This window comes from Symphalangus syndactylus, chromosome 1, assembly GCF_028878055.3.
Source record: "Symphalangus syndactylus isolate Jambi chromosome 1, NHGRI_mSymSyn1-v2.1_pri, whole genome shotgun sequence".
Taxonomy (NCBI): Eukaryota; Metazoa; Chordata; class Mammalia; order Primates; family Hylobatidae; genus Symphalangus; species Symphalangus syndactylus.
The window spans coordinates 149,438,938-149,453,398 of NC_072423.2; the positions used below are offsets into that span (position 1 = coordinate 149,438,938).

A 14,461-nucleotide genomic window follows, 5' to 3' on the forward strand; every position below is an offset into this window, starting at 1 on the left:
ACAAGTCTGCCTTGCCCAGAAAGCCTGGCCTTGACTTCAGGCGCCGAGGCCAGTTTCGGTATCCTAAGGGCTCTGTAGAACCCACTTTCGCCCCCTTGTGCTTCATCCCCTGCCCTAAGAGTACACATCCACGTGTTCCCCCCACTAACAAGCTCTAAGCTGCTGGGATTCGGAGACATTTCCGTTCATTTTGTATCTTTACAGCCTGACCAGCGCCAGGCTCACAGGGAATGGGGGGAAGTATTTATTGGCTGGTGGATGGATGGAGCAAATCACGCATGTGGAGTTGGGGTGTGAAGGGACCTGATCTTCTATGAAATCTCCACCACTGCCTAGACCTGCAGACAACACTGAGTGGGTTTATTAAACGAAAAGCAAAGCCCAAGCAGCAGGAAACTCAGAGCACCTGAGGTCACTTTGCATAAGAAAAACAATGCAGCCGTAAAAAAGAACCAGATCATGTCTCTTGAGGGAACACACATGGAGCTGGAGGCTATTATCCTTAGCAAACTAATGCAGGAAAAGAAACCAACCGCATGTTCTTACATATAAGTGGGAGCTGAATGATGAGAACTTATGAACACAAAGAAGGGAACAGCAGACGCTGGTATCTAATTGAGAGTGGAGGGTGGGAGGAGAGAGATGAGTAGAAAAGATAAGCATTGGGTACTGGAGCTTAATACCTGGGTGATGAAATAAACTGTACAACAAACCCCCGTGACACGAGTTTACCTATGTAACAAACCTTCACATGCACCCCCAAATCTAAAATAAAAGATAAAAAGAAAAGATGAGTCCATCAAACCCAAGATTTCACAGAGTTGCTTAAAACGAGGCAGGCAGCCGTGGAAACCTACCTGACACAGGCAAGCATGAATTCGAGTTTGATGTCCACGCAGGCGCAGGAAGGCTTAATGTTAATGTGGCCTCTGTGGTACCAGGAAAGACGAAGTCAGCCTGAATGACTATCACGGGGCATGCCAGAAGACACTGGATTTTAAACATCTCCAAAGGGCGGTAGAGCAGTCCTTCTGACCATTGCTGTACCTGACCTGATTTCTTCACCTTACAAATGGCCACACAAGCAGAGAGAGGCACAGTGAGTCACACCGCAGGAAGAGAAGGGTCTGGGAGAGGAGCCCAGGGTTTCTCCGCACCAGACCAATGTGCTTTCACCTCCCTGCGGCTACTGGGATCTTGGGTCACCCCTTTTCAAATAGCAGATTTCAGCGCTGCAACTCCCATTCCCCAGTGAGGCCTAGTAAATCACACGTCCTGGGGGCACCTCGCTTGAAGGACCTTAATTTAAAACTTACAAATATGCTCTAGTTTTAAAGTGGCTATAAATTATATACCATAAGATTAAAAAATATGTTTTTACACCCAACTCTTCCATTCAGCTGTTATTGACAGTGCTGATCAATTTCTCACTTCTGCTTTATTTAAAAATGGCAACAGTGTTTAAGGATCCAATCTGGGTCACTAATTTTACAGAAACTGCCATCAGTGCTGAAATGACTTTAAACAGTACCTTGTATGACTACTTAATAATGTAGTTATACACACACCTGTATATGTATGTCAACTAGAAGTCAAGGATTAATGCCTAACAGTGGTTATCTTTGGATGGTAAGATTACCAATTATTTTTACATTGGTTTATGTGAGTTTTCCATTTTTCTGTAATAAATATACATTGAGTTTCATAAAAGAAGTTTCCCTGATACTATTTGAAAAAAAAAAAAATACTACGTGTTTTTCTGAAGCCATTTTTGCCTGGAAAGCATTTTCTTTTTTAAAACAAGCAGTATTTTCCTACATCTGTGCACTCCATGGGAACTACATTCTTTATTTCGGGTCAAGTTAAGTTCTCCCTAAATGCTAGGGAAAGGTTTTATTTGTTGTTTGTTTTCCCCGCCTACTCAATTTTGAGGGGCAACCTGTATTATTGCCTGTCTCTACTGGTTTGATTTATGATCTTGGAAGTCAGGTCATTCTTTTCTAGGTCAAAGAAAGAAAAAAAAAGGACTCCCCCACCTAATACCTGATAAAATATCTGAAAAGGTCATTGCAGACCTTGACGGAGACACCGTTTCAACCCAAGCTGATAAACCAACAACTAGAAAACCTTTATCAGAATAAAATGTAACTTTGCCATGTCCCAGCTCAATTGATGAACTCTTTTTTTATCTAAAATGACAGACATCATAAGATAGGAAAACCTCTAGATAAGAAACCAAATTGAGTTGTTTGAATCAGATCCGATTGTCTGCCCCTGGTTCAAACTCCCACACCTGCTCTGAATGGGTCAATGAGCGCCTCCTGGCATGGTCCCGAGGGGTTTGGAAACATTGCAAAAGTGGTGAACTTTGAGACTTCAGCGTTTATTCTGCGATTATAATTAACCTGCTCACCAGTTGCTATCGATCAGTTCTAAATGGAAGTGATAAGGTTTGACTGGATTTCCAGAAGTAGAAATGGAGATTTAAACTGGGGAGTAGAAAGGAAGATTTAAAAAATAACTTAAGGACTGATTAGAATTTAAGAAGCAAAACTGGATTTGTGATTAAGGGATCCCAAAACCCATGGCTTTGATCTGCCTGGAAGAATCTTGAGGAAGCTTAAGTACAAAGGAAAACTCCAAAATTCGAAATTCCCACCAAATTGTGGTAGTAACTTCTGGATTTTTCCTCCTCCAAAATAAAATACATCTGTAACTATTCAATGTGGGTTACGGACAGCCTCAAATTTTACTTGCAGAGGTTTTTCAATGACTTTAAACACACAGAATGGCCCACCTGTCTGGATTATACTCCTCCTTTGGAGGGAAAATATATTTTAAAACATCAGGTCAATTCTTGGGCTCCTGCAAAATGCAGAAGGCCAGAAAACCAAATTCCCATCATTCAGATAAGAAGCTTGAATATCGTGGCTCAATTCTGATTACAGAGCAGTAATAGATAAAAGCACAGGCCACCTGCCAGAAATAAGAAAACTTCCACTGATGGGCTGCTACGTTCAGTTCAGACCAACTCCACGGGGCTTTTCCTGCCTGGGGTTTAAGTCACTGTCTTGATCCATGCCCCTATTCTTATCTTTACTAAAATCATCATTATTATGCTTTTATTGTGCTTTTCTCCTCTTCCTTCTCTGCTTTTACCCCAAATATATTTGAAATCTTCAAAGAAAAGGGAAGACAGAGAGGTCAGTTACAGATTTCTCTTAGGAATGGGATTTTTGCCTGAGCCATATGGTTCTGCTCTTAAGCAGCCAACAGTTCCCCTAGAGTTAGGAGAATCCTCTCACTGGAAGGGTCTGAATCCTGGGAAGTATCTTTAATTCTCTGCACACCAAAATCCAAGGGCTAAAAAGGAAGTTTGTGCAACACTGGGATTCCTAACATTGTATTCCTCAACTGCAGAGCTTACAGTTGAGGAATGATACGGAAGGTTCCATAGGACGACATTGCTCCCGGAGAGACAATGATTGGTGGGAAGCAAACGGAAACTCAGGCAAGAAGCTACCCTGGGGAGAGGAAGCGGATGGGAGCGACAAGTCATGGAAAATCCTAAGGTTTAATAGAGTCCTTCAATCACACATAGCTTCTGGTTCTGAAGAGCTAAGTGCCCTCATATCAGATTTGGCAAATGGAAAGTGTGGGGAAAGGGGGAAAGTACAATCCTGCAGGTTGGACTTACCTGGGTTCCAAACCGGAGCTGTTTACTACCCATGGGGACCTGAGATTACAGCCTCTTTCTGGGTATCAGCTTCCTTTCCAGCAAAACAGAGATCATCATTATCTACCTCTTGGAGAAAGACTTCGAAGTCCCTGGCATCAGATGATTTCTTCATTGACAGGGATCCACCTTACTGTTCAATGGAATAACATGCAAGATACAGGCTACTCTCGCTAAAAAGTTGTTAGCCAGTATCCAAACACGAATGTACCAAAACTTATAAATGTATTTTGTATAAATTAAAACAGATTCAAGATTATTCCTATTATAACCCCATTTATATTTTCTTCCCTGTCTTCTTTAGAAGGTGACAAAAGAGTAGCTCTGGAGATAGCCATTAAATTAGTCTTAGTAACCGGTTTATGTTGTATGGTACATGGGGCCATGTCATGGTCTACCAGAGGTCAATATAGCAGAGCGATACTCCTTCCCAAGAGAGCCTTATCAGCTGGTTCTGCAGGCAGGCTAGGACAAATAAGTTCCCAAAAGACAAATAGTCTCAGATGTCAGAAAAGTTGCTTCAAGTTCTTAAAGCAGCAGCTCTCGTCGGCAAGAACTGCCCTCTTCTGGAACAAGGAAAGGAAAACTAGCATACTTCCTCTTTCTTATGCAGACACAAGCAGCAACATTTGCAACTGGCTTCAGCTCTAAATTCAGTACAACTAAATTGTCTTAAAATTTGTTTAAAAGAATCACCTTGCCCTGGAGGAAGGTAACTTGTTCTTCACACAATCCCACCACTGCAGCCGGTTAGTGGTTTTCAGGCAGGTTCTAACTCCAATATAACCTGAGGGAAAACTGCCTACCTGGAGAGGTCACCATTGCCTAGTATGTGACTGTTTGTGCCAACAATCGGGGAAGCCACAGTAGTGTGGGGCTGGGATGTCTGCCCATTGCCGATTTAGATCCACTACCAGTACTGAGACCAGGAGTAGAGATTTCCCCCTCTCAGTAAAGCAACCTCCTGTGAGATAAGCAAAATCAAAAGCCAAATACAGGATTGCCACTGAGGATGGTTTTGATCTGCCTTTAAGAATCTTGAGGAAGCTTGAGTACAAAGGAAAACCCCCAAACTTGTAAAAGAATAGGTAAAAGACAAATTTAATAAAAAACAACTTAAGCCTTAAAGCAGTTATCCTGTGCATCCATAAACACTAAATATAGAATCTTCTTAAAAAAAAAAAAAAGATGCTACTTTCAGGAAGTTGATTCATGAATATCATATATCTTTTTTTTTAAACTTAGTTTAATATGTTTTTAAAATTAGGTAATATAGGCACATCCTTCAAAATTCAAAAGGTTTCATTTGCATACCCATGTTCATAGCAGCATTATTCACAATAGCCAAGACTACTGTGAATAATAGTCTTGGCTATTATTCACAATAATTGATTACACAGTTCTCAGGATGGACACCTGAGAAGCAACTCAGGTGTCCATCCATGTATGAATGGATAAACAAAACATGGTCTACACATACAATGGAACATTATTCAGCTTTAAAAAGGAAGGAAATTCTGGCACATGCTACAACATGGATGAATCATGAAGACATTATGTTAAATGAAATTAGCCAGAAACAAAACGACAAATACTGTATGATTCTACTTGTATGAGGTACCTAGAGTGGTCAAATTCTTAAGAAAAAAATAGAATGGGGGTTACCAGGGGCTGGTGTGGAGAGGAATGGGAGTCGTATTTTAATGGGCAGAGTTTAAGTTCTAAAGATCTGATACACAGCAATGCGAATGTACTTAACACTACTGAACTGTATACTTAAAAATGGCTAAGATGATTTGAATTTTTTTTTTTTTTTTCTGAGATGGAGTCTTGCTCTGTCGCCCAGGCTGGAATGCAGTAGTGTGATCTCGGCTCACTGCAACCTCCAACTCCCGGGTTCAAGCAATTCTCCTGCCTCAGCCTCCTGAATAGCTGGGATTACAGGCACGTGCCACCATGCCCAGCTAATTTTTGTATTTTTAGTAAAGACAGGGTTTCACCACATTGGCCAGGCTGGTCTCCTGATCTCACGATCTGCCCGCCTCAGCCTCCCAAAGTGCTGGGATTACAGGTGTGAGTCACTGCACCCAGCCGATGATTTAAATTTTTACAATAAACTTAGCTTTAACTTCCCTGTATGTTAAATGTATTTTCTTGTTATTAAATGGATTAATGAAGCACAGAAATGAGTATAAAAATGATTAAGGTGGTTAAAAAATTCAAAAAGTTCCAAGGCATGCATAGCGAAAGTCCCTTTTCTACCATTATCCCTCAACTACCCGCTTTCCTCCCCACAGGCAAATCTGTGTTACAAATTTCTTGTGAGATTTTGTATTTTCAAGTGAATATAATATTTTTCTTCCTTTTTTTTAACACAAAGAGTAAAGTGCTATATACACTTCCTGCGTTTATAAATGTCTTTGTGAGGATTCCATACATTAGATAATGAACTTCATTATTTTTTGCCTACATAGCTTATGGTTTCTATGTGCCACATGCATACAAACAGTCCCCTAAGGATGCACATTTAGATTATTTCCAATTTTGTTATTACGAGCAATGCTGAAATTAATATGTGCTGGTGTATTTGTGGAACAAATCCCTAAAAGTGAAAATTCCGGAGTCAAGGCTGTCTACTTTGCAATTTTATGGCTACTACACCTAAGACTCTCCATAAAGGTCAGAGCCATTTACACTCCCACCCACAGGTATCAGAGTTCCTGTTTCCCCACACCTCAGTATGTTTGTTTTCTTAGTGCATTTAAGTAAGAAAAGAAAATGGCGAGGCATACAGAATAAAGCGTTATCTAGAACTGTCTCCCGGGCATCATTCCACCTGAGTGCTTAGAAAGTGCCTAGCAAATGTGGCCTGACCTTTTGATGGGACACAATTGGGCAAGTGACAGGGCTCACTAGAGGTAGTGACACACCCCTGGCTACCCCAACACACCTTCCTTATTTAATTCATTCTCAGCTTAGCACCACAGACCAACCCCAGCTTTGACTGACCTGCTCAGGGTGGTAACCGGAAAGTTAAACAACTTTGGTTTTCCTGAAGATCGACAAATCATTCTTCAGTCTCACAAAGTTCCCTGCACAAATGAACCGGCTTTGAAAGCCACTAGCGTACTTGATAAGCAGGTCCCAAAAGATCTAGAAAACACTTCAGGGTTTTTCACTGACCTGCACCATAAACAAACTCTGAGAACACCTTGAATGCCCCCACTCCGTCCCTAATGGGGCAAAACTTCTTTTAAATAAATTGTTTGGATAACACAGTGATATACTGTGCATGTATTTCATTGTGTTGTTATTTTTATCAACTCTAAAAATGATTCAAAATTTTTGAAATCCTTGGAGAATATCATAATTGCTTATTTCTCCATTACACAAAATAATTGTTATTCCATAGTAAAATATATTTTCCTAGCCTTTCCAGTAACACCTACCACCATATATCCGTCAAGGCATATTTACAATCTATTTCCATTTCGGTCTCCTTTTCAGCCTTAAGTACTCACAAGCATTAACTGGTACAAAAATCAGCTTCACTGAGGTGTAATGTACATGCAATAAAAGACTCCCATTTTAAGAGCACAGCTCCACAATTTTGCCATATGGAGATACATGTGTAACCACCGTAACTGGGTTCTTTAAAAGGAAACAGCTACATTCTCCGGCTAAGGCTGTTTCACAGGCACATGCAGATCCTAGCCCCTGCAAGGCAAAAACTGTCCGCAGAGATCCAGAGCTCCACCACAAGTGCTTCCAGCGCCCAGGAGTTTATGATGAAGACAAGCCATATTCCATATTGCATTTCCACACAACCGCAATCATCTAGGAGTGTTCTTGCATCTAATAGCTGCTCACCTTCAGTAACACACAGTTAAAAGGCCATGGACTTTTTTTTCTTTTTTTTTTTCTTTTCAGAAATTTGGACACAGTCATACTCCATCTTGCTTTTATCCACTCAGTGACTTCTCCAGCCTAAAAGCCCTGCTTTCCTCCAGTGGTTCCCTGAATTTTCCAGAACCCTCTTCCATCCTGCCCACCATTCCCCTAGGGCTCTCCAGTTTGCTTCTTAAAGGACTCAGGCAGCCATTCTGGGTGGCTGGACCCAGGCAGGGCAGAGTCCTGGGGCAATTACCAGCAAGATCCCTACGCAAATATTTGCTAAGTGCCCAACATGTGCCAGGCACTTAAAAATGAGTAAGACTCTGTACCTGCCCTCAGTAAGGTCACATAATTCCATTCATGCAGCCTAATTAATGATTTTAACAGTTGTTTTAGGGTCGTAGCTCAAATGGAACTTGGAGTGAATTAAAGTTCACATACATTGCAGTCAGGCCACACATTTCTTTCAACCTAAGTTCAGGGCTTTACAGAGGCCCCTGTTAACTTTTATTATTTATTATTATTCTGATTTTTGCCCTATTCAAATAACCAACATAAGAACTATGGCAAGATATTGTTAAAACTACAGCAGTTACATAGAAAAATAAAAGTGTTCTCTTATTTCTCCTCATTGAAATTAAAAACAGTTTCTGAGTTAAGGGTGAATTAGTCTGTATAGTTTTACCTATTGTGACAAATACATTATTTAAACCAAAGGCCCGGTTGCACTGTATTATTTCATGGTACTACACAACATATTAGTAAAGCAGAGTATATCCTTTCTTTTTCTTTTTCTTTTTCTTTTTCTTTTTTTGAGACAGGGTCTTTGCTCTGTTCTCCAGGTGGGAGTACAGTGGTGCGATCACAGCTCACTGTAGCCTCAACCTCCCTGACTCAAGCGATCCACCTCAGCCTCCTGAGTTGCTGGAGTTACAGGCATGCATTACCATGCCCAGCTAATTTTTTTTTTTTTTTTTTTTTTCAGAAATGCAGTCTCACTGTGTTGTCCAGGCTGCTCTCAAACTCCCGAGCTCAGGCAATCCTCCCACCTCAGCCTCCCAAAGGATGAGATTACAGGTGTGAGCCACTGCACCTGGCCTCTTTTTGTCTTTTTTTTTCCTATAAAATGGCCAATATTTCTTTTTTTAAAAAATTGCTTGTTCTTTTCCTGACAAACTCCTACTCACTCTTCAAGACCAAGTGCAGCTGGCAGCACTTAAGTGACTACTTCCAGAATCTCAGCAGAGGGAAGAACGATGCTGCTTCTCCTTTGCTCTCAGCTGCTTCTCCTCTGCTGTTTCTTCTTTGTTCTCAGCTCATTACCAAACCACAACGATGGGTAAAGCACCCATTTTCACATTGAGCGTCCAACGATCTGTGTTCAGTGGGGACTGTCCCAGGTTTACCACAAACAATCCCACATTCTGGGAAAACCCTCAGTCCTGGGCACACCAGCAAAATTGGTAACTCTACATGATAGTGAGTGGCTATTCAATAAAATAACCATCATTTATGAAGGGCCAAAGCCAAATCCTTCAAAAGTATTACCTTATTTTTCTAATTTAAGGCAACACTAAACATTGTTTTGATGATCCCATTTTACGAAAAAAGAGGTGAGACCAAGACAGGTAAGTAACTTGCCCAAGATAACACGAGCCTCCTGGAACTGAATCTAGGTTTGGCCAACTTTAAAACCCTGTGCTCCTCCCACCACACTGGCCATCTTAGGGCTCAGTGGCAACTCCTCAGAAAGCTGCGGTCAGTTCTCATCTTCCCGCCATCACTCAGGGTCAGCTAGTATGTGATGCTGGTCCTCACTAAAGCTGCCAGGCAGGTAGGAGAGCCCAGGTGATGGGAAGAACATATAAAAGGCATATTCACATGCACTGGCTTTTTCTTTTTTTTTTTTTTTTTGAGACAGGGTCTCACTCTGTCACCCAGGCTGGAGTGCAGTGGCCTCGGGCTCATGTGATCCTCCTACCTCAGCTTCCGAAGCTGGGACTACAGGCATGCCACCCTATGCCTGGCTAATTTTTAAAAATGTTTTGTAGGGATGGGGTCTCACTATGTTGCCCAGGCTGACCTCGAACTCTTGGCCTCAAATGATCCTCCTGCCTCAGCCTCCCAAAGTGCTGGGAATACAGGCATGAGCCTCCGCGCCTGGCCACATGCACTGCTTTTAATTTCAATTGCTTTTATGTAAGTGCCACCTGCATAACACGCTGAAGCTATGAATGCCAACAAGTTCAACATGCCCTGTGTTCCCTCACAGAGAGCTGCACCTCTCCGAAAACACTTGGCTGGGTGCAGAAGAGAAAAGCTACCCTCTAGGCCAGATTCAAAGGCTGTGGACTTCATAAGCTATCCGGGAAGAGCCCAGAGAAGGCAGGTGGCAGTTCTTGGCAGAGAGACGCTCAGGGAGGTCAGCTTGCCATCTGCTGACATGGGAATTTGGGAAACATCACTTCATCAGCAGCCTCTACATGGCATGGCTGACATTTTAAAATCGAATACTGTGTGCACTCAAATGGTATTTCGGTTTTTTGTTTGTTTGTTTTGAGACATACTCCCTCTGTCGCCAGGCCTGGAGTGCAGTGGAGCAATCTCGGCTCACTCCAACCTCTACCTCCCGGGTTCAAGCAATTCTCCTGCCTCAGCCTCCCAAGTAACTGGGACTATAGGCACACACCACCACACCCAGCTAATTTTTGTATTTTTAGTAGAGATGGGGTTTCACCATGTTGGCCAGGAACTCCGGACCTTGTGATCCGCCCGTCTCGGCCTCCCAAAGTGCTGGGATTACAGGCGTGAGCCACCGCGCCCGGCGGGTATTTAGTTTTTACACTGCTGGATGTAACTCATGATTTTGAACTTCTCTCTTTTCCTTAACCAAACACCAAATTCCCTCCAGGATTACCGGGGTTACAAAGCAAACTCTCCCTGTACCGGTCCTCCTTTTTTTTTTTTTTTTTTGAGACGGAGTCTTGCTCTGTCACCAGGCTGGAGTGCAGTGGCGATCTCGGCTCGCTGCAATTTCTGCCTCCCGGGTTCAAGCGATTCTCCTGCCTCAGCTTCCCCAGTAGCTGGGACTACAGGCGCGCGCCACCACGACCGGCTAATTTTTTTTTTTTTTGTATTTTAGTAGAGGCGGGGTTTCAACATGTTGGCCAGGATGGCCTCGATCTCCTGTCCCAGTCCTCCCTATTTTAAGTCAGAGGCCCCAGAGGCCCTGGAGAGGACCCCGTAAGCTCGCAAGGCCAGGGCGCCGCGCCCCGCCCCGCACTCCCGCCTGCGGGCGCCACTGTGTGGCGATGTCGCCGCGCTATCTCGCAAAGGTCGCAGCGAGGCTCGGCCGGGCCCCTCCTCCCCTGGGGGTGGCCGTCTGGCTCCCCAAGAGGGGTGAGGGGGAGGGGAACACTAAGACCTACAGACCGGGCCTCGGCGCCACTTCCAGGGTTAATCAGTTTGCCGGCGATGTGTATTTGGCTGCACCCCCGGGGACCTTCCCTGGCCACCCTGGGCCCGAGGATAATTTAAAAGGGCTTCAAAGCCTAGACCCTTCGCGGAGCCAGCCCAAGACTGGAAACCTGACAGGGGTAGCCTTTACTCTTCAAAGTGAGAACAAATGCAGAAGGATTTAGCACTTAGTAGGTGGTCAATAAACGCGAGCTTTGCTTCTCAAGCCCGGGCTTCCCCTCCCCCACAGTGTGGGCTCAATCCAAACTCACTCCTCCGTCCCTTCCCGAAATTCCAGAGGTCGTTTGCATTTTGAACTAGGGGTTGCCACTTCCCTTTCTCCCCCGGCCCGGGTTCTCAGGCCCCGTCTCAGATCCCGCTGCGTTTATTTGTGAATCAGTGGAGCCTGAGACACGTTTGCCGTCCCTCCCCGTCTGACATCCAATGGAAACACTGCATGGAACCTACCACAATGGTTATTTCCAATCTTGACCCACGCGAGAAGAGGAGGCTCCACGCGTGCAAGCGACTGCAAAGTCTCCATTTAACTCGGGCGTCATAAACAAGCCCGTTTGGGGTCCCTATGTTTCCGGACACTGACCGGGCGTGTCCGCTCCCCGGCGGCCCGCATGATGCGGCCACGCGCCCGGCCCGGTGGCTCCCGCACGGTGCCAGGGCTCCTGTTCCGCGCATCTCCCCGGCGTCTCCTTTGTCCATCCCTCCTTTGTTCTCGGTGTGAGACCCCCGACGGGAAAATCATCAGCTACCCCGAGGGATCCTCCAACTGGGCCGCCAAATGGCCCAGAAGGTCTGAGGTCCAAACCATTGTAATCAGTTCCCTGCGGAGGCCGGAGGGCAGGCGGGGAGGAAAGGGGCGCAGAAACTCAGCAATCGCCAGCAGGGGATCCCAGGCCGCTGCCCCCGGCTCTCCAGGGAGCCCGCTGTCCTCCCGCGTCACCCACATCGCAGCGCGGCCACGGTCGATGTCTGGGATGGCGGGGAGGCCGCACTCCGACCCTGACACCATCTCAGAAGAGGCCCCGGCGGGCAGGCCCGGCCCCTTCCACAGAAGCCGGTCTCCTGGGGCTGTGGTGTCGCCAGTCCCGCACTGGCTTCTGCCTTCCCTAGAACCTCGAGGTAGTCAAGCACCATCCCCAGCCCAACGAAGGCCTTCGTGGAAAAAGAAGAGGCCCTCCACAGGGCTCAAGACGGTCCCTGCCCCGGCCCTCACACGCCCCAGTCCTCGCGCTCCTACTCACCGAGATTGGGGTGTCGGGCGGCCGGGTTGGCCCGGCCGGGCAGGCTGTGCAGGACCGGGCTGTCGAAGGGGCCGGCGGAGGCGGCGGCGGCTGCGGCCCAGGACGCGCCCACGTCGGCCATGTAAGCCGGGTAGGGGCTGGAGTAGGAGCCCGCGAAGCCGGCGCGCCCGTACTGCTCGCGGCCAGCCAGGCCCGCCCCCGCTGCTCCGCCGCCACTGCTGTAGGCCGCAGCTTCCCGGGCCGCGGCAGCTGCGGCGGCGGCCGCCAGGGACCCGGTGGTCCCCGGGAAGGAGAAGCGCGGCGACACCGGCGGCGGGGTGTAGGCGGCTCCGTCGGCTCCCGCCTGGCTCCAGCCCGGGCTGCCCTGCTGGGTCCCGGGCCCCGCACCAGACGCGGCCCCACCGGAGCTGCCGCCCGAGGCGCCTCCGGACGCAGAGCCCGTGCCTCCGCCCTGGAGGTAGGACAGGCCCAGCACGGAGGAGGGCACCCGCGGTGTGGGCACGTAGACTGGCGAGGACGCGGCGCCAGCGCCGTGCATGAAGGCGCCGGGGCCGCCCGCCTCGTAGGCACCGGGGGGCGGCCCGTGGTTGGCGGCCATGGCCAGGCTCTGGTACATCGTCCCTGCGAGCTCCCGGCTTCGGGGTCCTCTCTCTCCCTCGCGGGTCAAGGAGCCACGCGGGGAGAGAAAACGACGGCAACAACAATAATATGCGTGGGAGGAAATGTCACGAAGATCAAAAATCAAAGGGGAAAAAACCAACTCGCTTAAAAATATATAGGTATTAAATCCAGCATTGAGCAAAAGGCTCTAGGCTCTTGTTTACTCCGGAAAATCTCAATTTGAATTTTTGGTGGTTCCGGAAGCTGATGCAGGAGCAGCTGAATTCACCCCAGGGCCTGGAGGTCCGGAGCACCTATTGGGGGCAGAAGACGGAGGGCAGCGTCCAGGCCTGGAGGTGGCGCACGAGCCTTCGGGTCCCCCACTTGTCACACCGAGAGGCCTCCAGGACACCCGCGGCCACGGGTGCAGAAGCTGCTAGGCTGGCTCCTTCCTCCTCGCTGCAGCCAGGGTCCTAAAGGAGGAACGACAGAAAGAGAGAGGGCGGTTCATCCCAGAGCTTTCTGAACCCACTCTCCACTTGCGTGGTTGCTTCTTCCACGCTGCAAACGAAGTCGCCACGGGGATTTTGGGGTGCGGCTCCGGAGGACGCGCGGTGCCGGGAAGCAGGGGCCTTTGTTTTGTCCAGGCGTTGGGTCAGGCGGCCCAGGCAAGCCTCGGGAGAGGCGCCCCGGGGACCAGGGGCTTCCTGGGTCTTGGGTGTGCAGTTATTGGTTGTGATCTTAGTCAATTATTTTTGTATTGCTTGTCAGGAAGGAATTTAATGTTACCTTATTCTGCAAGCATATTTTTCTAAGTCCAAAAGTTTGGGGTTAATGCAGAGTGCCTGGGACCCAAGAAATCTCTCATCTCCTCTGTTCCCCATCGCTCCCCAAGTATTACTGGCCTAGAAAGAACTTTAGATTGTCCCTGGGGGGGGGGGGGGGGGCAAGGACAAACTTTATACAAAACAACAACCTAACAAAGTTTTGTTTGTAATTAAAAAAAAAAAAAAACAGAAGTAGAGTCCAAATGTTTATAAGTTAACAACGGTGTCTGCTAAGCCTCATGAAGAGAGTTGTGAAACCCTCATCCATACACTATACCATGTGGACGTCAAATCGGACAAGTTACAGGTTTCTTGCAAATAGTTATAATTTAGACGTTTTGCAAATTGTATATGAGAACCAGAAAAGTGAGAAGAATATACAATGTCGCTCTACAGAATAACCCACTGGACAATTCTAATTCACTGGATGGGTTCTTCATATAGAATCAGAAGTCCACCCATAAGCAGAATCATAACACCAAGGTGGATGCTTGGGGAAAGAGCAGTTTGTAGAACTTGATTATATACTTCCCAGCATCCTGCGTTTTGTTATTATCAGGCAATTTTTCTGATAAAATAAGAGCTACACTTTTTTAATTACCTGCAGTCTGAATTACCTCCAGGTCCTTTTCTCTACAACTCTACTAAGCACAGGTGTCTCTCCTCATTTTACAAGAGGGAACTGAAGC

At 46.7% G+C, this 14,461-nt stretch overlaps 1 protein-coding gene across 3 annotated transcripts in view; it reads right to left on the reverse strand.

Annotated features, from left to right (window-relative positions):
- The window catches only part of GATA4 (GATA binding protein 4), an 83,797-nt gene that overhangs the window by 39,298 nt on the left and 30,038 nt on the right, over window positions 1-14,461 (reverse strand). For all 3 annotated transcript variants that reach the window (XM_055288110.2, XM_055288153.2, XM_055288121.2), the window contains exon 2: window positions 12,346-13,418. In XM_055288110.2, coding sequence (XP_055144085.1) covers window positions 12,346-12,961 — 616 coding nt within the window. In that variant the 5' untranslated portion in view covers window positions 12,962-13,418. The remainder of the gene's footprint in view (window positions 1-12,345; window positions 13,419-14,461) is intronic.